This window comes from Mauremys reevesii, linkage group 13 (assembly GCF_016161935.1).
Source record: "Mauremys reevesii isolate NIE-2019 linkage group 13, ASM1616193v1, whole genome shotgun sequence".
Taxonomy (NCBI): domain Eukaryota; kingdom Metazoa; phylum Chordata; order Testudines; family Geoemydidae; genus Mauremys; species Mauremys reevesii.
In genome coordinates this window covers 16,683,350-16,707,794 of record NC_052635.1, presented here as the reverse complement: position 1 = coordinate 16,707,794, position 24,445 = coordinate 16,683,350, and the positions used below count along the sequence as shown (strand labels likewise).

Sequence of the window (24,445 nt, the reverse complement as noted above, 5' to 3'; positions counted from 1 at the left end):
GGGAAGTGGGCTGCTTCCCTGTGTGTAGAGAGTCAGGGAGATTGAATCTGTGTTCCCCAGGGAAAGTTGGGGGAACAGGCAGTGTGTCAGACACTTAGAAAACTGACTGGTGGCAGCGTATCAGATCTAAACTAGGATTTTAGTTTAGGGGAGTCCATGCAGGTCCCCATCTTGTGAACCCAAAAGCTCCAAGTGTGGGAGAAACCTTTGACAGCAGGTATCATATATTTTTGTGTAAGGGTGCATATGCATATGTGTGTGTGGGTACGTATGTGTGCGCGTACATGTGCTTGTGCATGTGTGTGTGGCTATGTGTGCATGTGCGTATGTGTGCTTGTGCCTATATATGCCTGTGCGTATATATGTGTGTGCATGCGTGTATGTGTGTGTGTGCCTGTATGTGTGTATGTGTGTGCATATGAGTGTGTTTTGTGTGTGTGTGTGTCCATGTGAGCTTGTGTGTGCGCATGCATATTTGCGTCTCTGTGTGTTTGCATATACGTGTGCGTATATATGTTTTTGTGTGTGTGTGTGTGTACATCTGCATGGTTGTGCATGTGTGTGCGTGCATATGTGTATATGTGCTTGCATTTGTGTATGTGTGCGTGTGGGTGTGCGAATATCTGCCTGTGCATATGCCTGCGTATGTTCATACATGCGTGCGTGTGTATGGGTGTGTCTGTGTAAGTGTGCATGTGCATAAGCGTTTGTGTGTATGCATGTGTGCACATATGTGTGTGTGTATATATGGGTGCATGTATGTGTGCATGCCTGCGTATGTGTGTGTGTGTATCTAGAAGTCTCTCACCCTACAATGAATGTATACTCAGCGTTCCAGTTGAGTCCATTTTGCCTGCACCCTCTCACTGAGCACAATCGCCCGTCATTGTCTGAACTCTGAGCCGCCACTAGTTCAAATCTCCCACCAGCCCAGTAAAACCCACCTGTGGAATCTGATACCGGCCCTAACAAGACTGTGGTCCCAGGTTTTGAGAGGTCTCTCCGGCCTGGGCTACACTAGCGGGTGGGGGTTGAACTAAGATACACAACTGAAGTTGAAGTATCTTAGTTCGACTTACCTGGCCGTCCTCATGGCGATGAGTCGACCGCCGCGGCTCCCCCGCCCACTCCGCTTACTCCTCCTGCTGAGGTGGAGTATGGGCATCAATCAGCGAGCTGTCAGAGCAGTGGCTCTCAGCCAGGGGCACGTGTAGCCTGGGGGTACACATAGGTTTTCCCGGGGGCACATCAACTCATCTAGAGATTTGCCTAGTTTTACAACAGGTTACATAAAAAACACAAGCAAAGTCTGTACAAACTAAAATTTCATACAGACAATGACTTGTGTACACTACTCTATAGACTATACACTGAAACATAAGAACAATATTTGTATTCTAATTTATTTCTTTCATAATTATATGCTAAAAATGAGAAAGTCAGCAATTTTTCAGTAGTAGGGCGCTGTGCTAGTTTTGTCTTTTCATGGCTGATTTTGTGAGCAAATCGTTTTTAAGTGAGGTGAAACTTTGGGATACGCAAGACAAATCAGACTCCTGAGAGGGGTACAAAAGTCTGGAAAGGTTGAGTGACACTGTGTAAGAGCAGGACACGAAGCCCAGTGGAGTTCAGGGAAACACGACCTGGGACTACAGCAGGCTTTGGTTCAGGCCCTAACTCAGGCAATGTTATATCTATTTTAACCAAAGGAAACTGACCGGGTAGCATGGTCCAAACATCAATTTCCTGCAAGCTTTCCTCAGGGCCTCCTGGACCACTTTGTTTCTCAGGCTGTAGATGAGGGGATTGACCAGGGGAGTCAGGACTGTGTAGACGACAGAGAGAACTTTCTTGAAGTTCCTCAGGATGTCGGTGGTAGGGAACATGTAGACAATCAGCAGAGTTGCATAATAAATGCTCACCACAATGAGGTGGGAGGAGCAGGTGGAAAAGGCCTTTTGCCTTCCGATGGTGGACGGGATTCTCAGGATTGTGGTGATGATGCAGATGTAGGACATCAAGGTAAGCATGAATGGGACCAGTGAGAAAAGCAAGGTGAGTGTAAAAGTCACCATTTCCATGAGGTGAGAGTCATTGCAGGAGAGTTTTACAAGGGGGATGAGATCACAAAAAAAAAGGTCAATACCATTGGGGCCACAGAACGTTAACTGTGATATTGAGAACATATTTATGGTATTACCTAGGAAGCCACCTATCCAACAGCCACCTGCGAGCTTCAGGTAAGACCTGTGACTCATACGGGTTGCATAGTGCAGTGGATTGCATATAGCTAAATACCGATCATAAGACATCACCGATAAGAGAAGACATTCTGTAGCAACCAGAGAACCAACAAAATAAAATTGTGTGACACATTCATTGAATGAAATAGTCCTGTCCCCTGTCAGGAGACCGACCAGCATCCTGGGCAGGATGGTCGAGGTGTAGCAGGTCTCCAAACAGGACAAGTTCCCCAGGAAGAAGTACATGGGGGTGTGAAGGTGCTGATCAGTCACAACTAGCGCTATGATGAGGATGTTCCCTGCCACGGTCATGATGTAGATCACTAGGAACAGCAGGAAGAGAAGGAGCTGCAGTTCCTGGAGAGCTCCAAATCCCAGGAGGATGAATTCTGTGATGGACGTTTGGTTTCCCTTCTCTGGGTTCGCCATGGGGTTTGTCTGTGGGAAAGAAATGAAACTGCCACATAAATGAAGAACATTCACTCAATAAAACATAACCTTTTATTTCATTGTCTCCCTCTGCTGGCTACTGGAACGATGGGTGAGTGGAGAATGGAGTTCAGGGGAAGGGAAATGCCATCTCGTGATCCCTGGGCAGGTTTCATGTCTGAGCATCCTGCAGGTCCAACAAAACTTTAATCTTTAATCTCTTGAAACTCATGTAGACTGGTGGCACCAACCACTCTAACACTATGGTGATGGTACAACAGTTCAAAAACATACCGCTTGAAATAGTCACACATTTCACTGCCTGGTGTATGAAAGCAGAACAATGTCCTTTCTAGATTGGAGATCCATGGGCCAAACAGGCCACAATTTGATATTTTAGCGGAAGCTGTAACAAAGAAACAAACTAAGCAACTAAGGGTTGGATTTGCAGTGTGTGGGCAGCCAACTCCAAGTGAATTGCAGTGGAAATGGGCTGTCTAACTCTACCAGAGCCATTTGAAAGTTTTTATCATCAGACAAATGCCTCTCCTTCCCTAGGACAATATGTCATTGTCCTGCTGTCGGACACTACATATAGAGATGGGACCTTCATTAAAAACCAAAACAAAGAAACAAAAAAATCCTGCTAGAAATGACTGCGGTAGCTAGAAATTGATCCTCTCTTGCAAGAAAAATTTCTGGATAAAATTTATAAGAAATTTGCAGTTTTCGTATGATGAGAGTTGTATAGAATCCGAATTTCCATTTCATCTGCAAATCCATGATTTCAAATGTTGAATTTCATTCCACTTTATTTTTAAAAATGTATTTACCCATTTTAAATTTAATTTCTATGATATTTTTATTTTATATTACACTGAGTTTTATACTTATTTACATTTATTTCTATTTATTTTTATATAATTTTATTTCATCATGCTCTCTACAGTAACTCTTTTCCTAAACAAAATTGCATAGAAATTGATATGTTCCCCAGAAACATTTTGAGGTCTATCAAGAAAAATTTTTTTCATCAGAAATGCCAATCAGAAATTTTTGTCACCTGTACGTTTTCTTCTTTATGTTTGGTTAAAAGTAATAGTAACCCTCTCTCTCTCTCTCGCGCTCTCTATTGTCTGCTACTTCTCTCTCTCTCCCCATTACTGATCCTTAAAGAGAGAGGGTGGGTGAGGTCATATCTTTTCCCAGACCGATTTACTAATATTTATTAACTGCTCAGTAAGGCCCTGATCCTGCATAGAGTGATGCAGAAGGTTAATTTTACACCCAGGGTATAATTCTGTTCCATCCAAGACTTCGCCTCTGACAGCTAAGATAAAAGTTCTACTGAATTCAAGGATGGGCTCCTTTGATTTGAGTGGGATTTGGCCAGTGAATGCCTTGAGCTTTGTTTAAATGTACAGCTCAACTGGATTAAATTTCCATCGACAGACATTGGTAAAGGTCAATATCAGCTGGTACATCCAAACCAACAACAGAAAATAGCAGGAAGAGTGGGCGTTAGTGCGGCCTCACCTTGCGCCTGCACCTCCAGGGATGGTGTCACCGGCCCTGCGGCTGTGCAGGGAGCCCTCTGCACCCAGCTGTCACAGAAGTTAATGAGCGGGGCTGGGACAGCAGAGCTGCAGAGGGCTCTTTGCATGGTCGCATGGCTGGAGACACCCATCCCTGCAGGCGCAAGGTGCGGGGAAGGCTGCAGCCATGGTGGGCCTGTGCTGTGAGGAAGAGGGTGAGTCCCTGGCAGTGGGGGAGGCCACCCCGCTGCCGAATGGTTTCTGCCCACCTACGGTGCAGTTCAACTATGAGGTGGCCACTCCAGGGGCCGGGGACTCCCTGCCATCCTCTTCCTGCTCTCAGCCCTGGCCATGGATCTTTGTTCCACTGGGCCAGAGCAGCCGCCTTCCCTGCTATTTACACCCTGGATCCCTCAGCCGGTCAGAAGCCCCCCCCACTCCACTGGCAGCGCTGACCTCGCCCTGACCTGCACCTTAACCACCACTGAGATTCCTGTGACTGTAAAAATAAATAGCTAAAATTGGGCGGGTGGGGGGGGAATCATAAAGGAAAAATAATCTCAATATTAACCCTTTTAGGGGAGAAAGAAAACCGATTTGTGACAAGTCTACTTATAGCCAATGTCTGAACAGCAGTTCTGCTCTCCCCTCCCCCCCCCCCCCGGCAGTTCACTCCGTGCCCCATGATGGGGAAGTTGCCATGGAAGGGGTCAGGATGGGAGGTTAGGGAGGAACGAAGGCTGCTCCTATGTATGAAGTGCCTACCTTGGACTCGGCAGATGTTGGTTTGTTTCCCTGCTTCTTCACCAGCTCTTTGTGTGACTTTCAGGGCAGATTTCCAAAGGCTGCTAGGTATCAAACAATGCCCACTGGTGCCTGAGTAGGGGCCATACCTAACGCCCATCGATTTCCAATCCCACTGTGGGGTCTGGGTCTTGAGGCGCCAATAAACCTCCATAAATCCATCCCTCTGTGCACCAGGTCCCATCTGTAAAGCAGGGGTAATAGCACAATATAGGGGTGCTGGGAGGATAGACTTATTCAAGACAGTGAGGTGCCCAGATACCAGGGTGATGGAGGCCAGGTATGGACCTATGATAGACGTGACCTGACAGATCTTTCCTTTTTCCAAATTCAGTCATTTTGGTTGGGAGTTTGAGAGAGATCAGTGCCCAGTTCCCCAAAGATTCCTGTGGGGTTAGTAACCTAGGAAACCTACATTGCTTCAAACTCTTCAAGATTCAAGGAGTAGGGAGGAAAAGGGTGATTTACCTCTAAGCCGGATCTGTGAGCAGCTGGAGTCTCTGTTGTCACCTCCTCACACAACATTTCAGGGACCAGGATCCAGGTTGTTCAGTCCATTTTCTCTCCTCACTGCATTCACCTACTTCCACATGCCCAGTAACTAGAACGACAACCTAGAAAAGCTACCGAGGCTGGTAACATGACCCCGTGCCTCATACCCTCTGTCAAATGGGGAACATCTTGTCTAACTCATTATATATCCTTCTGCGGGGAGAGCCCATCTGCTGTGGGGAAAGCAACAGGCAAGGGCAAGTTGGTATTTACTGACATTCTCGAAAACTAAACCAGCGTCAATTTTCTAATCTCAAAGGGAGAGTCCTGGAGAGGGAAGAAACTTCTAATCCTGAAACAAATCTCTCTATTGCATGAACACTATGGTAACTGTCAAGAAATAATGCACTAATTCTTGATTTTACCGCTGCCTCAGTGATTTAGACACTGAGTTCCCATCCAATTCCCTTAGAAAGATTTGATAATATCAGCAGTTAGCTGATCTTACATTTTCTCCAATTAACCCCTCTGTTGTCCTTTGTAGCAAGTGCACATGTACCCAGTCACCATACAATGAGCTCACTCAATTAGTTCAGGTAAAATACTTAAAAGAGTCTAAGTGATTTAGAAGCCTAAGTCCCATTTTCAAAAGTTTCTCACTTACTGAGTGTCATAAACAGATAGTTAAGGGTTAAGGTCTCTTTTACCTGTAAAGGGTTAACAAGCTCAGTAACCTGACGAACACCTGACCAGAGGACCAATCAAGGGACAAGATAATTTCAAATCTATGGGAGGGAAGTCTTTGTCTGTGTTCTTTGTTGGGTCTTTGTTCTCTCTTTGGATCTAAGAGAGGCCAGACACATTTCCAGGCTATCCAAGTTTCCTGAAGTATTTTCTTCTATCCAGTATAGTGAGTATTAGAAAGGCGGATTAGTTTTATAATTAATTTCTACATTTGCAATTGTGAATTTGCTGGAGAAATATCTTTATTTCTGTTTGCTGTTACTTTGATTATTCTGAGAAAGGAGGGGGGGAAAGCCTCTCCAGGTTTATAAGCTAGACCCTGTATATTTTTCATCCTGGTGTTACAGAGCTAGTGTACTTTCTTTCTTTCTTTTAATAAAATCCTTTGCTTTTTAGAAACTGATTGATTTCTTCCCTTGTTTGGATTTTCAGGGGAAGGGGAGGGGGGAAAAGTGAATCCCTCTTTGTTTTGATTCAAGAAGTTTGAATCAAGGTATCTCTCCCAACGACTACAGGAGGGGGAGGAAGGTGGGGGAATGGTTTAATTCCGTTTGTGTTGTGATTCAAGGAGTTTGGATCTGTGTTCCCTGGGAAAGTTTTGGGGGAAAAGGGAGTGTACTAGACACTGGAATCTCTAGTTGGTGGCAGCTTTACCAGATCTAAACTAGGATTTTAGTTTAGAGGAGTTCATGCAGGTCCCCATCTTGTGGACGCTAAACTTCAAAGTGGGGCATAAACCTATGACACTGAGGCTTAGCAACCTAAGTCTAACTGAAAGGCAATGGGGCTTAGCCTCCTATGTCACTTTTGAAGTTTGCTTAAGTGTTTTTGAAAATGTTACCCTTAGCTCAATGCCACCTGGCCAGTCTTTTCCGAAATGAGGAAGTGCAGCCTGCTGCTCAGATAAAAGGCAGGTACAACAGGGTGGATAACTAATGTGATGCCAATTTTTAAAAAGGGCTCCAACTACAACTACAACTACAGGCCTGTAAGCCTGACTTCAGTACCGGACAAACTAGTTGAAACTAGAATACAGAATTATATTGTCAGACACATAGATGAACATAATTTGTTGAGGAAGAGTCAACATGGTTTTTGTAAAGGGAAATCATGCCTCACCAATCTATTCGAATTCTTTGAAGAGTTCAACAAGCATGTGGACATGGGAGATCCAGTGGATATAATATACTTAGATTTTCAGAAAGCCTTTGACAAGGTCCCCAACTAAAGGCTCTTACACAAAGTAAGCTGCCATAGGATAAGAGGGAAAGTGCTCTCATGGATTGGTAACTGGTTAAAAGATAGGAAACAAAGGGTATGTATAAATGGTAAGTTTTCAGAATGGAGAGAGGCAAACAGTGATGTCCCCCAGGGGTCTGATCTGGGAGGAATCCTATTCATCATATTCATAAATGATCTGGAAAAATGGGTAAACAGTGAGGTGGCAAATTTGCAAATGATACAAAATTACTAAAGCTAGTTAAGTCCCAGGTAAACTGCGAAGAGCTAAAAAAAGGGTCTCTCAAAATTAGGTGACTGGGCAAGAAAATGGCAGATGAAATTTATTATTGATAAATGCAAAGTAATACACATTGGAAAGCATACTCCCAACTATAAATATAAAATGATAGGGTCTAAATTAGCTATTACCACTCAAGAAAGAGATCTTGGAGTCATTGTGGATAGTTCTCTGAAAACATCCACTCAATGTGCAGGGGCAGTCAAAAACCAAACAGAATGCTGGGAATAATTACAAAAGGGATAGATAATAGGACAGAAAACATCATATTGCCTCTATATAAATTCATGGTACACCCACATCTTGAATACTGTGTGTACATGTGGTTGCCCCATCTCAAAAAAGATATATTGGAATTTGATAAGGTTCAGAAAAGGGCAACAAAAATGATTAGGGGTATGCCATATGAGGAGAGATTAATAAACTGGGATTTTTCAGCTTGGAAAAGAGATGGCTAAGGGTAGATATGATTGAGGTCTATAAAATCATGACTGAAAAGGAAAAGGATCACAATTATGGCATCGAGGCTATTAACACTACACTAAACTTACTTTTTAATTAACATAAAGCCGTTCTGTGGTTACATTTCTGTCTTAAAACATGTAGAATATGGTTAAGTTAATTCAAAATAGCCTAGTTCTTGCCTTGGAACTGCTGTTATATAAGTTTCTTTCTGGGAGGGAGTTTGGGTGCAGGAGGGGGCTCCAGGCTGGGGGAGAGTGTTGGGGTGTAGGAGAGGGTGAAGGGTGCAGACTCTGGGAGAGAGTTTGATGCAGAAGGGGATTCTGATCTGGGGCAGGGCATTGGGGTGCAGGAGGAGGTGCGGGGTACGTTAGGGAGTTTGGGTACAGGAGGGGATTCTGGCCTGGGGCGGTTCCCAGCCAATGGGACCTGCAAGTACGGTGCTGGGAGCGCGATCAGCGCATGGGGATTTGTCTTGCACTCCCCGCCAGGAGCTGCAGAGATGTGCCAGCAGCCGGACGCTTCCGGAAGCAACGTGGCACCACGGCATGCAGGCAGCCTGCCTGAGCCCTGCTGTGCCGCTGCACTTTTAGTGGCCCAGAGATCATGATCGAGTGGCAGAGGCTGCAGGATCAACCAGTCAATCGCAATCAATGGGTTGGTGACCACTGAATTGTATATAATTATGGATTTATTTTTGTGGGGTTCCCCTTAGCCCGAGCCACTGGGTTGCCTCCCCTAAAGCCCCTGCATTAATCCAGCCTTGTGCAGAACTGTAGGTCTGAAATTGGTCTGTTAGAGTTTGAGAACCAAAGGATAGCACTGAGTCCATCCCGTAAAGAAGAGTGTTTTACATTCACACTATCCAGTTCGTGGAAAAGTCTGGGTACAGTCAATACAATCATGTTAGGTGTGTGTATTGCAATATATTCTACAACTTTACTCCAACACTGTCATTTTTCAGCATGAAGTTTTTGACCTACTGTCACTTCTTCCCCTGAAGGGAAAGTTTCTTCCAGCATTTACAGAAGGATACAAATATCCACTTATTTCTGAATGCAAAACCAACTAGGAGGTAATTATAATTCCCGGTCCCCTCCTACCATAATTTCCCCCATCCATGCAGTAAGGTCTTAATCCAATTCATGCCCAGTGTGAATAATTTTGTGTCTAAACTTTGTTGTTCATAATGTTCAAACACTGAATATTTGTGTTTAGCATAATTGTATTTTTGCAAAAGGGGTTTCTTCCTTTCTTTGTTTTTTTAATTGATCTCTGGCAAAAACCTTGCTGTCAGGCCTGGGATGCGGGGGTATCATAGGCTGGGGGAGGCTAAACCTCCCCAAACAGCCCAGCATGGCCCTGCCCGTACTCCTCCCCAAGCCCCCTCCTGCTTGCCACTTTCCCTTGGCTCCCTGAGCCCTGGCAGACTGCGCCTCTTCCGGGAAGTGTGCCAGGGTTGGGCTAGGTTTATAGCCTGCTTCCGGGACTCGAGACAGCTGGGGCTACCTAGTGCTGGGGCCCCCGGGCAGTGGGCCACGCCACCCAGAGTGCTTGGGAGGGCTTAGAGCACTGGAGCTGGGCAGGCCTGGCTGGGGCGGTGGGGTCAGCAGCTGCGGGGAGAAGAGAGGGGCTCAGGGATCCAGCAGGGTAGGGGGGAAGAAAGAGTGGAGGAAGGGGCAGAGGTAGCCAGGGCCTCAGGCAGATGGGACAGGGCTGAGGGCTTGGGTCCCACAAGGAGCGTCTCACGCATCACCCATGCTGACAGGGATGAAATCCCGTTGCTTAACTCTTCAAGGGAAACACGTCTAATCTGCACGTTGGCTGGAATACAAGGAGAGAGCTGAATCTTCCAACATTGCGGCTTAAATTTTTAATTCCAAGTTGATTGACTCTTCATCACTTTAAGAAATATTAAACCTGTGATTTCAGTTAAAAATAATTATTTTATTTGGTCATTCACTGTGATCAGCTGCCATGTAGAGATCATTAGGAAGGTTACATAAAACACTGGCCACATTAACCTTTGCTTCCCCTGATGCCCAAGGCACAGTATAGCTGCCCCTTTCCCAGACTTCCTCCTCTGCTATCCCTAGTGCCCCCATGATATAGTCGAGCTGCCCCTTTCCCATTCCTCCCCATTTGCTCCCCCAGCACCCCTTTGCCCCAGATACATTTTGCATGTGCACCTGGCACTGTACAAAAACAGGATGTACAACAGTTCACTGTTGGAAACAAACCAACCAACCCTGAACACCGTTCTGCGATGTATTAGCAGGAGTGTTGTAAGCAATATAGAGATGCAATTCTTTCACTCGATACATACTGATAAGGCCTCAATTGAAGTATTGTGTCCTGTTCAGGAAAGATGGGGACAAATTAGAAAAAGTCCAGAGAAGAGCAACAAAAATGATTAAAGGTCCAGAAAACATGATCTATGAGGGAAGATTGAAAAAAATGGGTTTGTTTAATCTGGAGAAGAGAAGACTGAGAGGGGAAATGATAAGAGTTTTCAAGTACATAAAAGGTTGTTACAAAAGCAGGGAGAAAAGTTATTCCCCTTAACCTCTTAGGACAGGACAAAATGCAATGGGCTTACAGTGCAGCAAGGGTTCTGTAGATTGGACATTAGGAAAAAAATTCTGGGACCTCCACCATTGAAAGTTTTTAAGAACAGTTCAAACACCTGTGAGGAATGGTCTGGTAATGACATAGTTCTGCCTTGAGTTCAGAGGACTGGACTAGATCATACAATCATAGAACATTAGGGTTGGAAGATACCTCAGGAGGTCATCTAATTCAACCTCTGCTCAAAGCAGGGCCAACACTGACAAAATTGTTCCAGCCAGTGCTTTGTCAAGCCGGGCTTAAAAAATCTCTAATGATGGAGATTGCACCACCTCCCTAGGTAACCAATTCCAGTACTTCATTAGGAAATAGCATTTCCTAATATCCAACATAGACCTCCCTCACTACAACTTGAGACCATTGCTTCTTGTTCTGTCATCCGCCACCTCTGAGAACAGTCTAGCTCCATCCTCTTTGGAACCCCCCTTCAGGTAGCTATCAAATCCCTCCTCACTCTTTTCTTCCGCAGACCAAACAAGCCTAGTTCCCTCAGCTTCTCCTCGCAAGTCATGTGCTCCAGCCTCCTAATCATTTTCATTCCCTTCCATTGGACTGTCTCCAATGTGTCCACATTCTTTCTGTAGTGGACGCAAACCTGGACACAATACTCTATATGTGGCCTCACCAGTGTCGAATAGAGGGGAATAATCACTTCCCTCGATCTGCTGGCAATGTTCCTACTAATACAGCCCAATATGTCGTTAGCCTTCTTGACAACAAGGACACACTGCTGACTTATATCCAGCTTCTGTGGATTATCTGAGTTTGTTTCAAAGCCAGGAACGTACGGATGTATTTTCACTGGGACTCACATGTGGTCTCCACAGAGATTTTGCACTAGGATAACTATTCTGGTTAGTGGTGCGAATGTGTTATGGAAATAGTTATACCGCTACACCCTCTCATGAGGACAGTTTACCAGTTGATCACTTACTTCCCTTCCCATGTGGGAAGGAACTATCCCGCCAGAAGCATCATCAAATCAATATCATTGCAACTACTTGGTGTAGACGAGTGGACACCCCATGTTGCTCCCCGGAGGACTCAGGGAAGCCAACAACACAGCCCCTCATCTCAGTTCCCCTTCTTCATTTGCCATATAATGGCGGAATTTTGCTGGTCTCAGGGTTTTCCCTGCAGCAGCCTCTCTCACTCTCTGAAGTCTCACTCCAGCCTCCTGAGTTTGCCCTTTTCCCTAGCCCCCTTCTGCTCTTTATTGGAAATGGCCTGATTCCCCTCAGGTGTGGACCCTTCTCTAACCAGGGCTGGCGTGGCCTTGGCTCTCCAGCCCCAGGGCACACAGCCCTGTCACAGGCAGGGATGGGCAGATATAGGTAACATGGTGCACCTTCTACGGGTAGACAAGCCTTGCACATTTATTCCACACATCAGACAAGAAGGGGACAGATAATGAGAGTTCTGACAGCAGAGACGACAGAAAGAGAAGACTTAGTTTATTGCACAGTGCTTTTGGTGTAAGACCCACAACAATTAGGGGCTCCTAGAAAAGGTAAAACATGAGAAGCAAATTGGTTTGGCTGTAAAAGTACAGTCTGGGTTTTCTGATAAGAGGCCAATGTTAGGCACTAAGATCCTGTGGAAAGTGAACAGAGGTTGGGCACCTAACACCTTTCGGTCTCAATGTCAATTACAACTGGCCATGGTGGAGCAGACAGAGCACTGGACTGGGACTCTGGAGAGTTGGTTTCCTGCCATGAGCCCACTGAGTGACTCTGGGCAGGTAACGTCGCCTCATTCTGCCTGAGTTTCCCCAGCTATAACATGAGGACAAGGGTGTGGAGCTAGGGCTACAATCACAAATCTCTCAATTTAGGCACCCGAATCCCAGAATCTGGCCCCGGGGATTCACAAACCCAGCTCAGCTGCTGGCAAACTCTGCAGGCACCCAAGTGTTTGCAGCAAACGGGTTGTGGGTGACCATGGAGGTATCCAGAGGCTGAGGCTCTGGAGTGATTTACAAATATGCGCAAGGTGGGCGATCCCCTGCCTGACTCACCTGCAGGGCCCCATCGCGGAGGCCAGGTGCTCAGAAGCATTGGAGAATCCCACTGGGCCCCCAATTATCTGGAAACAACTGGCCAAAAATCATTGCAGAATAATGGGCAAATACGAGGCCTGTGCTGGTGTCCTGTGTTCTGGGGTTTCCTTTGGCTTTTCTCTTCCTTTGAAGGGACCCTGTGGATGAAATACACTCTAAGAAACAAAAGTTAATTATTTAATTTTCTAATGTTGGAGTTCCATGCTGACATTGTAACCCTATATTATTAGAATGCAGGCATCTTATATTTTTTAGGGTGTGTGTATATCTGTAATTGTCTCACCCTACCTGGAATAGATGCCCAGCGTTTCAGCTGAGCTCATTTTGCCTGCACTCTCTCGCTGAGCACAATCTCCACTCATTCTCTGAACTTTGAGCTGCCACAAGTTCAAGTCTCCCACTTGTGAATTCTTATATAGGTCCTAAAAAGATGGGGGTCACAGGTTTTAAGGGGTCTTTCCATCTCCACTTTATCCCAGTTGTGAATCTGTTAGAGCAGGACTCGAAGACCAATGATGCTCAGGGAAATACGACCTGGGACTACAGCAGGCTTCGCTTCAGGACCTAAGCAGACCATGTTAGGTCTACTTTTTTTTTTAAACCCAAGGAAATTGACCAGTTAGCATGGTCCAAACATGAATTTCCTGCAAGCTTTCCTCAGGGCCTCCTGGACCTCTTTGTTTCTCAGGCTGTAGATGAGGGGATTGATCAGTGGAGTCAGGACTGTGTAGATGACAGAGAGAACATTCTTGAAGTCGCTCAGCACGTCGGTGGTAGGGAACATATAGACAATCAGCAGAGTAGCATAATAAATGCTCACCACAATGAGGTGGGAGGAGCAGGTGGAAAAGGCCTTTTGCCTCCCGGTGGTGGACGGGATTCTCAGGATGGTGATGATGATGCAGATGTAGGACATCAAGGTAAGGAGCAATGGGGCCAGTGAGAAAAGGAAGCTCACTGTGAAAGCTAACGTTTCCATCAGGAGAGGGTCGTTGCAGGAGAGTTTTACAAGGGGGATGAAATCACAAAAAAAATGGTCAATACCATTGGGGCCACAGAATGTTAAACAATGTTGTTATGCTACTAAGAAGGAAGCCACCTATCCAAGAGCTACCTGCAAGCTGTAGGCAAGACCTGTCACTCATACGGGCTGCATAGTGCAGTGGATTGCATATCGCTAAATACTGATCATAAGACATCATCGACAGGAGAAGACGTTCTGTAGCAAGCATAGAAGCAAAGAAATAATATTGTGTAATACACCCATGAAATGAAATAGTCCTGTTCAGTCAGGAGACCAGACAGAACCCTGGGCAGGATGGTGGAGCTGTAGCAGGTCTCCAAGCAGGACAAGTTCCCCAGGAAGAAGTACATGGGGGTGTGATGGTGCTGATCAGTCACAATTAGCACCATGATGAGGATGTTCCCGGTCACGGTCGCAATGTAGATCACTAGGAACAGCAGGAAGAGAAGGAGCTGCAGTTCAGGGAGATCCCCGAATCCCAGGAGGATGAATTCTGTGTTAGATGTTTGATTCCCTTTTCTGGATTTGCCATTGGGTTTGTGTATGAGAAAGAAATTAACTGCAACATAAATGAAAAGCAATGTTCACTCAATAAATCATCAGCACTGTTTTCATTGTCCCCCTCTGCTGGCTACTTGAACGATGGTTGAGTGGAGAATGGAGGCAGGGGAGGGGAAATGCCATCTCGTGATCCCTGGGGCAGGTTTCATATCTGAGCATCCTGCAGGTTCAACAAAACTTTAATCTCTCGAAACTCATGTAGTAACTTGACCGGTGGCACCAACCACTCTCACACTATGGTGATGGGGCTTAGCTACGACAGTACAAAAACATATTGCTTGAAAAAAGAACAGGAGTATTTGTGGCACCTTTTGTAAGCTACAGCTCACTTCTTCGGATGCATAGAATGGAACACATAGACAGGAGATATTTATACATGCAGAGAACATGAAAAGGTGGAAGTATGCATACCAACAGGAAGAGTCTAATCAATTGAGATGAGCTATCATCAGCAGGAGAAAAAAAACTTTTGAAATGAGAATTGAGATGACCCATAGAAGGTATGAGGAGAACTTAACATAGGGAAATAGATTCAATTAGTGTAATGACCCAACCATTCCCAGTCTCTGTTTAAACCTAAGTTAATTGTATCTAATTTGCATATTAATTCCAGTTCAGCAGTCTCTCTTTGGAGTCTGTTTTTGAAGTTTTTTTGTTGCAAAATTGCCACCTTCAAGTCTGTCACTGAGTGGTTAGAAAGGTTGAAGTGTTCTCCCACTGGTTTTTTGTCCATTTATTCTTTTGCGTAGAGATTGTCCGGTTTGACCAATGTACATGGCAGAAGGGCATTGCTGGCACATGATGGCATATATCACGTTGGTAGATGTGCAGGTGAATGAGCCCCTGATGGCGTGGCTGATGTGATTAGGTCCTATGATGGTGTCACTTGAATAGATATGTGCACAGAGCTGGCATCGGGATTTGTGAAGCAAATACTCACCAGCAACCGCACACCATACAACATAAACAGTAACCCAGGAACCTATCCTTGCAACGAAGCCCAATGCCAGCTCTGTCCACATATCTATTCAAGTGACACCATCATAGGACCTAATCACATCAGCCACGCCATCAGGGGCTCGTTCACCTGCACATCAACCTCTCTAACCACTTGAAAGTGGCAATTTTGCAACAAAGAAACTTCAAAAACAGACTCCAAAGAGAGACTGCTGAACTCGAATTTTTTTTCTCCTGCTGATGACAGCTGATCTCAATTGATTAGACTCCTCCTGTTGGTATGCATATTTCCACCTTTTCACCTTTTCATGTTCTCTGTATGTATAAATATCTCCTGTCTGTGTATTCCATTCTATGCATCCGAAGAAGTGAGCTGTAGCTCATGAAAGCTTATGCTGAAATAAATTTGTTAGTCTCTAAGGTGACACAAGTACTCCTGTTCTTTTTGTGGATACAGACTAACACAGCTGCTATTCTGAAACCTGTCATTGCTTGAAAAGTCACACATGGTGTATGAAAGCAGAACAATGTTCAATATAGATTGGAGATCCATGGGCCAAACAGGTCAAGATTTGACATTTTAGAGCAAGCCGTAACAAAGAAACAAACCAAGCAACTATGGGTTGGATTTGCAGTTTGTGGGCAGCCAACTCCAAGTGAATTGCAGTGGAAATGGACCGTCTAACTGTATTAGAGCCATTTGAAAGTTTTCATCCTCAGACAAATGCTTCTCCTTCCCTGGGCCAAGATTTCATTGTCCTGCAGTCGGACACTCTACAGATAGAGACGCGATCTTCATTAAAAACAAACAAACAAAACAACAACACCATGTTAGCTAGAAATGGATTCTCTCTTGCAAGAAAAAAATTCTGGATAAAATTTGAAATTTATAAGAAATGTGCTATTTTCTTATTGTCACAGGGATGTAGAACCCAAACTTCCATTTCATTGTCAATTCTGTGATTTCAAATGTTGGTTTTCATTCCAGTTTTCACTTTTTAAAAATTTATTTATCTATTTTTAATTGCATTTCTGGGTTATTTTTTATTTTATATTACATTGTATTTTATAGTTATTTAAATTTATTTATATCATGTCATTTTTATATTATTTCATAAGGCTCTGTACAATAACTTCCTGAACAATGTTTTCTAGAAATTGACATGTTCCCGGGAAACAGTTTGATCTTGATTGACACATTTTCCATCAGAAGTTTTTATCAACTCTACATTTTCTCCTTTATCTTTGGTTAAAACAAAATTAATTCTTTCTCTGTTTGTGGCTGTCTTGGCTGCCATGGCCTTCTCTCTTGTCATTGCTGATCCTTAGAGAGAATAGGTGGGTGAGGTCATATCTTTTATTAGAATGATTTACTAATCCTTATTAACTGCTCAGTAAGGCCCTGATCCTGCACAGAGATATGCACAAGGTTATTTTGACACCCTGGGAATAATTCTATTCTGTCCAAGCCTTCTCCCATTGAAGTCAGAGATCAAATTTCCACTGACTTCAAGGATGGAGCCCTTTGATTGCAATGGGATTTGGACAGCTAATGCCTTTAACCTTCTTTGAAACTTATAGCTCAGCTCAGCAGGATTTGATTTCCACTGATGGACGTTGGTAAACGCCGATATCAGCCGACACCCTGAAACCAACAAGAAACTATATCAGCAACAGTCGGCGTTAGTGCAGCCTTCCCCGCACCTTGTGCCTGCAGAGATGGTGTCACCAGCCCAGTGGTCGGGCACGGAGCCTTCTGCACCCAGCTGTCCTGGGAGTGAGCTGCTGAGGGCTCCCTGCACGGCCATGGGGCTAGTGGCACCCATCCCTGCAGCAACAATAATCTACATGGTCATATTTTAATCAGGTAATGTCACATCGCCCACGCAAAATTAACGCTGGAAGGGGTGTCCCAGACATTGCTGAATGCATCATAGGAACTTCCCATTCTTGTTTCTGTATTACTACAGCTTCAAAAACAATATTAGAAGTATCAGTGTATAACAGAAATGGTTTATCAAAATTATGTTTGATCGAAAGAGGCTTTATCTTTGTAAGGTTCATTATGGAAGTAATAATATCATTTAATCCCTTTATAAACCCAAGGTCAAACTTGGTTAGACCAATGGTGGATTGGATTTCCTATTGCAGCATAATTCCTGTAGCTCTCATGCAAACTTGCCATGAGCTAATGAAAATAGCTGTTTTATCCATCCAAGCACTGACAAATGTTTGGAACCCAATTAACATCAAGTCAATGTAGATATTAATGTTCTTTATAATGTAGGAATTTTGGCATTTAGCCATGAAAGCAAGATGGTAGTGTGCCTCAGTTTCCCTTTTCCATACAGCACATTAGCTGGGTAATGTCTTTTCTCCAGTGGTAACACTGGTTACAGGCACTAACTGTGTAACATCAGTATCACAAGGCCTTTTAATGTGAAGTGTGTGGTCATGAAATGAAACAGTATAATCCTAAAGGCTTCTAGCACAATAGTGAGTTCTTATGTCTCACTCCCAACATGTTCAAGGGTTTTTCCAAAAGCTCATGCATACTGTACATTTTTACAGATTTTGGTATTAGCAACAAACCAGTCACAAGAGTTAACATTAACATGAATATTAACATCACATTGATGACAATTGTACATTTACGGACATTTCGATCATGCCAAGCCTCTTGTTTAGATAGACCATTTTTAGTTAGCTTGTTCAATATCCCTTTAGAACCTTTGTAGCTTTTTCTTTACCTCAGGGTTTTCCTTAACATAGGCTTTTAGTTAGGATTAGGGTTAGGGTTAGGGTCTGGCTATGTTCTTATTGCTAGCAGCTATGGGCAACTTTGTTCCTCCCTTGCCAGCTAGCTAGTTTGCATGGACACCACGCCTTAAAGAGACACAACCAGTGGGGCAAGTAGAAATCATTTCTTGCCGTGTAGCCTAAAGGATTAATCTGCTTGCTTGCATAGATATATCTTTTCTTATAAGTTTAAGTATTTGATGTATTGTAATAGTTTATAGATTTATATTAAAAATCAGTTTGGCTGTAATGCAAGAGACCTACAGGCCCAAAACCTGCATGTTAAGCTAAGGCAATGTTAGTATATCTATATTAACACCTTTTACCCAGAAAGTAAAGTTGAATTTCATCTTGTTACCTAAATAGATAAGTACCCACACCTATGTCTAATACCTTTTACCTAGACCAATAGGCAATGGAGAATGGCATAGGGGTTTTTTCAAAGTTGTTCCCACAGACTTAACAAGTACACCACAATAAATTTATGTGCGTATGTACATGTCATGAATATGTACATACTAGCCTATGGGGTAAGTGTACCCTAACATTTCTGTGGGTGAGGAATGAAATTTGGGCATAAGAGGAAGGATTTTTGGCACTTGTGCCCTATAAAAGAGGTAACCCACCCAACACTATCTTATCTTCATATTCAACTAACTATCGATGCTATCCATCCATGATGGCTATTAACTATTAATAAGCCGTATTTATTTTCTTTTCAAACTTTAAGTTCCAAGGGGACTAGGCTAAGCTTGGTTTCCCTAAACTTTTGTTCTTAGTTTTGTTTATTAGGTTTTAATTTTAAGTTAAGTCACATAAGTAAACTCTAAGGCAGCTTTGCCAGCTCTTTCCATTAGTTTCCTCGGCACACCTCTGTAAGAGGTAAGAAACTGGAACCGCCAGAGGCGAGGTCCTTTGCCTTTCAACACCAGGTTATCAAGACAGGGGGTGAGTATATTAACCAAAGTTTTGCAGCACATAGTATTGTATTACCATATGTATTTTTTGAATAACCATAATACAACTGTAACTTTGTAACTCTGACTATTTTACCATTTACTTACTGTTTCATTGATTTGAATAAAAAGTGTTTATGACTATATCTGTCTCAGTGTGAGTTTCCTGACATCCCCCCGAGGGTCCTTTGTAAATTCTGTGAAGCCTGATTTGGGAGAAGAACTTTTATCTTCTGATCAAACAGACTGGCGAATCTAAACCCCATACTAATTAATATGAATAATTAATCATTATTAATATTATTAATTCATTACAATTAATTAAGATAAGCTTAAATTGGTAAATTAAATCAATATTATTTTAATACACCCTAGATCAGTCTACAGCTAGTACTGCACTGTTAAACAGATGCAATTGCAATTGTAAAATGATGCTTTGGGTCCCTGGTGCCACCTGTACTTCCAGGTGTCATTGAGGATCCAGCAGCACCCCAAACTGAAAACTTCTTAAATGAAAGAAGAATAGGAAGGACAATCGTCCCACTTTCTCTTAACACACTATTAGTGCCTCCCTTATGGCCAAACTAAGCTTCTGCCAGCTTGCCTTTATCTAGGTATTGCTCTCGCCAGGCACTAGGAAAGCAAAGATGCTGCATCACCTGGGTTTGATGGAAAAGAGGCATAGAACTGTGTGTGCCAGGTCCATCTTGATAGAACTGCAGCCCAAATTGTTTTATTATTTTCCCCAGCATGACATACAGGAGGGGCAATGAAAATCAGTCTCTGGACAGATAACCAATTGATCAAAATCACATTCTCTGATCTCTTGGGGCAAATCCTGTTCCCATTGAGATCAAAAGGAATTTTGCTATTGAGTTCAATGGGATCAGGCTTTGACAATTGGAGAGGAAAGAACAAAACCACTCAAGCAAGGGCTATGTTGCTTATACCACAGGTATGAAAGGCTGCTGGCTCATGTGAGAAAGTCAGCAGACATCTGATCTTTGTCCATTGCAAGGGAAAACTCAGCAACCAATGAGGCTAGAACAGTCTCTGTACCATATCCAACTCATAACTCCATCTGCAAAGGATCAAGGCAATATGAAGGTTCCAGATTTCCTTAAAGTCCTCAGTCAATTGGTTAGAATGCTCCCATTAGTGTATGTTCATAGTCCAGGGCTGGAGCAGGAAAGAGGCAAAATGGAGATGTTTCCAGACCAGGGTCCTTTAACTTCTGCCATTGTGAGCTAAGTGTTTCTTAATGGGCCACTCAACTTGACTTGTCCCTTCATGTGCTGGCTAAATACTTTGTGAACGTTACCGAGGGAGAAAACGTGTAGTGAGCAGAGCTTATATTCATAACCTGAGAGACCAAGATGATCCATGCATAGAAATAGCCGAATCATATGTACCAGCTATTTCGCACACATGACTATTCCCAAAAGAGATTCAGAAAAATCACATACCACATAACTGAGCCCTTGTGTCAGCACCATGCCCCACTGGAGTTTTTGTTATTTGTTATGTAATAACAGAGATGGAGCCAGTGACATGACTCCGTTTATCCTAAAAGGGCCAGGTTAACTTTCAGCTGTGCAGGTGTGACTGCACCTTTAGTCAGTGAGGGTATCCTGGCTGACACACATTCAGGATAACGGGCTTCAGTGTTCCCTTGCAGTTAACTTTTTACTGTTCATAAACCTGGTATGTGCTGAGGTGGTTTAAAGCATAACACAGGTTTTTAGGTTTGCAAATCTGTGAACCTCTCTCTCTCTGAGATTTTTAAAAATTAATTAATTATTATTATTATTATTTGCTGGTCATAATGTGGGAGAGTATCCTTGCCGCCCTCTGCTCATGAGGTTATGTATGTGTCGTGTAGCACTCTTCTGAACACTAGTTAGAAGGAATTTTTTTTTCCAGTAAGTGTGGACTGATTCTTTTTTCTCAGAAGGCATGTAATTTTTTTCAGGTTCACACTGATTAACACAGAAAACAACATGCAGGTTACCAGGCTCAACATACACAGGTTTAGGGACCATTCCCTCCTTGTTACAAGTTTCCACACTGTCAGTGGGTAACAGAGTTAAACCACCTTCATGCTCTCCTTGTGCCTGGTCATGCTATCAACCTCGTTAAACAGAGTTGTCATAACCTTACTCAGCAACACACTAGCAACAGGCAAAATAGAAGCACCAGAGGTTCTTGGAACTTTGCGATGACAGTAACTGGATGCAACCTAGTTACAATGCCAGTGTCCCTAGCAGACACAAACTTAGGGACTTTTCCTTCCTGGGCTTTTGTTAAATCCAGAACCAACTCTGGTACAACTGATAAACTTTCAAGTAGCATAAACTGAGAAGCACTTTATGCCTGCTCCACAGACAAAGAGCTACACACACACACAAACACTTTTGCAGCAGACACACTGCTGTTCTTAACAAACAATTGGAGGTATCCTTTCCTTTGTCCCAGCACCCATGGCTGATTTCAGACATATACTTGGAAAGTGGGCGGCAGCTTTCTTAACAGGCAAGTTGTCACTCCCAACAGATAAATTGCTACTCTCCACAGATAGTGTCTCATCTCACTGAGCTGCTTTAAGCAAATCACTTCTACCTTGTTCAGGCTCACTTTCACAAGCTTCACTTGCCAACAATCCATTACACTGCTCTACAGCCAAAATGCTTCTGAAATAAATGCAGTCAAACTTTACTAATTCTGGGTCATTGAGAACGAAAATGATGCTTAAAATTGTTGATTGGCTCTAGTTTTCAAGATATGCTATTGGGTCAGTAGATACGAACCTTCACTTGGGAATGGTGGAGGATAAGTGAGTTATAAAGGGAAGGGATCTCAATTTAAACCAGAAATGACTAAAATACATCTTTGACTGGATCTATGAATAAATCTATGACTGGGTTTGGACAGTACTTGCTTTTTAGGCAAAACAATGAAAGATGCAATCTGAAGCTGGTATTGCGTCATACATGATATGAATTGCATCATGTTATTCCTAGAAGTCATGGATGATGCAATCATAACGAAGCTTACATCACTCTGCTGAACAAATTGCCCTATATCAGCTCTAGAAATCATACAGTGTCGTGCTCTCTTATTTGTCAGTGTTTGATTTTGCAAAGGGACACATTTCTGTTTAGCCAAAATGAGCAGAGATGCCTCGCACTTGTGTGAGCAGTGCAGATAACTTCTGCTATGTTTGTGGTGAAGTGACTTTTGCATCACAAAAGCGCAGTATGACCACTATGGTTAAGAAAGCCTATCACCTTTATTTTGGCTGCAAAATTGGAGATCAGGACAAGAGGTGGGCCCCACACATATGCTGCAACACTTGTGCAACAAATCTTCGCCAGTGGTTGAACAGGAAAAGGAAATCTATGCCTTTTGCAGTGCCAATGATTTGGAGAGAGCCAACAGATCATACCAGCAATTGTAACAATTCTGCATGGTGCCTCCAGTTGGGAAAGGTGTGTCAAAGAAGAAAAAGTGGACTGTGCATTATCCAAACATTCCATCAGCTATACCCCCAGAACCCCACGGAGAAGGACTGCAGGTTCCTGATGCACCAGAATCATTCTCACTTGAGTCAGACAAGGAAGAGGAAGAGGATGAAACTTCTGGTCCTGAAACATCAATGTCACAGGACCCACATTTTCTCCCATCTTCCTCCTCTGAACCACACCTCATAACACAAGGTGAACTGAATGACCTTGTCAGGGATTTGGAACTACCCAAGAGTAAGGCAGAGCTGTTGGGCTCCAGACTACAGCAGTGGAATCTCCTTGCAGGTGATGTTAGGGTTTCCATGTTCCGTGACCGTCAAAAGGATCTTGTCCCATTCTTCTTCGTGGAAGGTGATCTTGTAGCCTGCAACAACATCGATGGTGTGATGACAGCCCTCAACATCGTTCACGATCCAGATGAGTGGAGACTGTTCATTGATTCATCGAAGACGAGTCTTAAAGCTGTTTTACTGCATAATGGCAATGTTTTGCCATCAATTCCAGTTGGTCATGCAGTCCATATGAAGGAAACCTATGACAACATGAAACAACTTTTGAGGTACATAAATGATGACCAACATCAGTGGCAGCTTTGTGGCAATTTGAAGGTCGTTGCTCTCTTGCTTGGTCTGCAGACTGGATACACAAAGTACTGCTGTTTTCTCTGCGAATGGGATAGTCGTGCAACAGATTCCCACTACATCAAGAAAGATTGGCCACTCCGACAGTCATTGAAGCCTGGGGAGAAAAGTGTTCAGCATCCACCACTTCTTGAATCAAAGAAGATTTTGTTACCACCCTTACACATCAAGCTGGGTCTGATGAAGAACTTTGTCAAGGCCATTGACAAAACACAAGCAACTTTCAAGTACCTCCGTGGAAAATTTCCAAGGTTAAGTGAAGCTAAGATAAAGGAAGGTGTCTTTGTTGGTCCTCAGATTCGTGAACTTCTTCGAGATGATGCATTTGACCATGCAGTACGTGGCAAGGAAAAGACGGCACGGAAAGCCTTCCAGTTAGTGGCAATAAATTTTCTCGGAAACAACAAGGCAGACAACTACAGGTTGTTGGTGGAAAACCTCCTCAAGGCATACAAAAGCCTTGGTTGCAACATGTCACTAAAGATACATTTTTTGCACTCTCATCTAGATTTTTTTCCACCGAACTGTGGAGCAGTGAGCGACGAGCACGGCGAGCGATTTCACCAGGACATTGCAACAATGGAGAAACACTATCAGGGCAAATGGAGCCCATCAATGCTTGCAGACTATTGCTGGACAGTGACAAGAGATGCTCCATTTAATGAAAACAAGAGACAAGCCAAGAAGCGCCGAGTAGACACTGAATAGGACTAAACTATGTACATAATAATTTTTTGCCTTTTGTTTCATAATAAATTTTAGTTAGATAACCCTTTTGCTGATTTTTAAAGTGTTACATAAACAGGACAGGTGAAATATTATCATGTAAAGCAACCATAAACACATGAAAAGACCTAGGTTTACAATTTATGATTAAAACTCTACTATCTACACAATATACATAGACATAAAATGTAAAAACTTAAATAACTTAGAAACAGTAGCCAATCAGTTGTTTTAATTGTCATATTTGAATTCAGCACATCAAAATACATAATAAATAGCACATTTTATCTCTGAAGCAGATGACTTCTCAAATATTGTAGACCAGTGAAATCAGAAAGTAAA

General features: G+C 43.3%; 1 protein-coding gene across 1 annotated transcript; it reads right to left on the bottom strand.

The window, feature by feature from the left end:
- Positions 1-1,133: 1,133 nt before the first annotated feature.
- LOC120380150 (olfactory receptor 6N1-like) lies at positions 1,134-10,076 on the bottom strand. The gene is made up of 4 exons (XM_039497642.1): positions 10,019-10,076; positions 5,480-5,625; positions 1,738-2,681; positions 1,134-1,215 (listed from the first exon to the last, which is right to left on the bottom strand). The coding sequence occupies exons 2-4, from the start codon at positions 5,534-5,536 to the stop codon at positions 1,134-1,136; spliced, it is 1,083 nt and encodes a 360-aa protein (XP_039353576.1). The 5' UTR covers positions 5,537-5,625; positions 10,019-10,076.
- Positions 10,077-24,445: the final 14,369 nt, after the last annotated feature.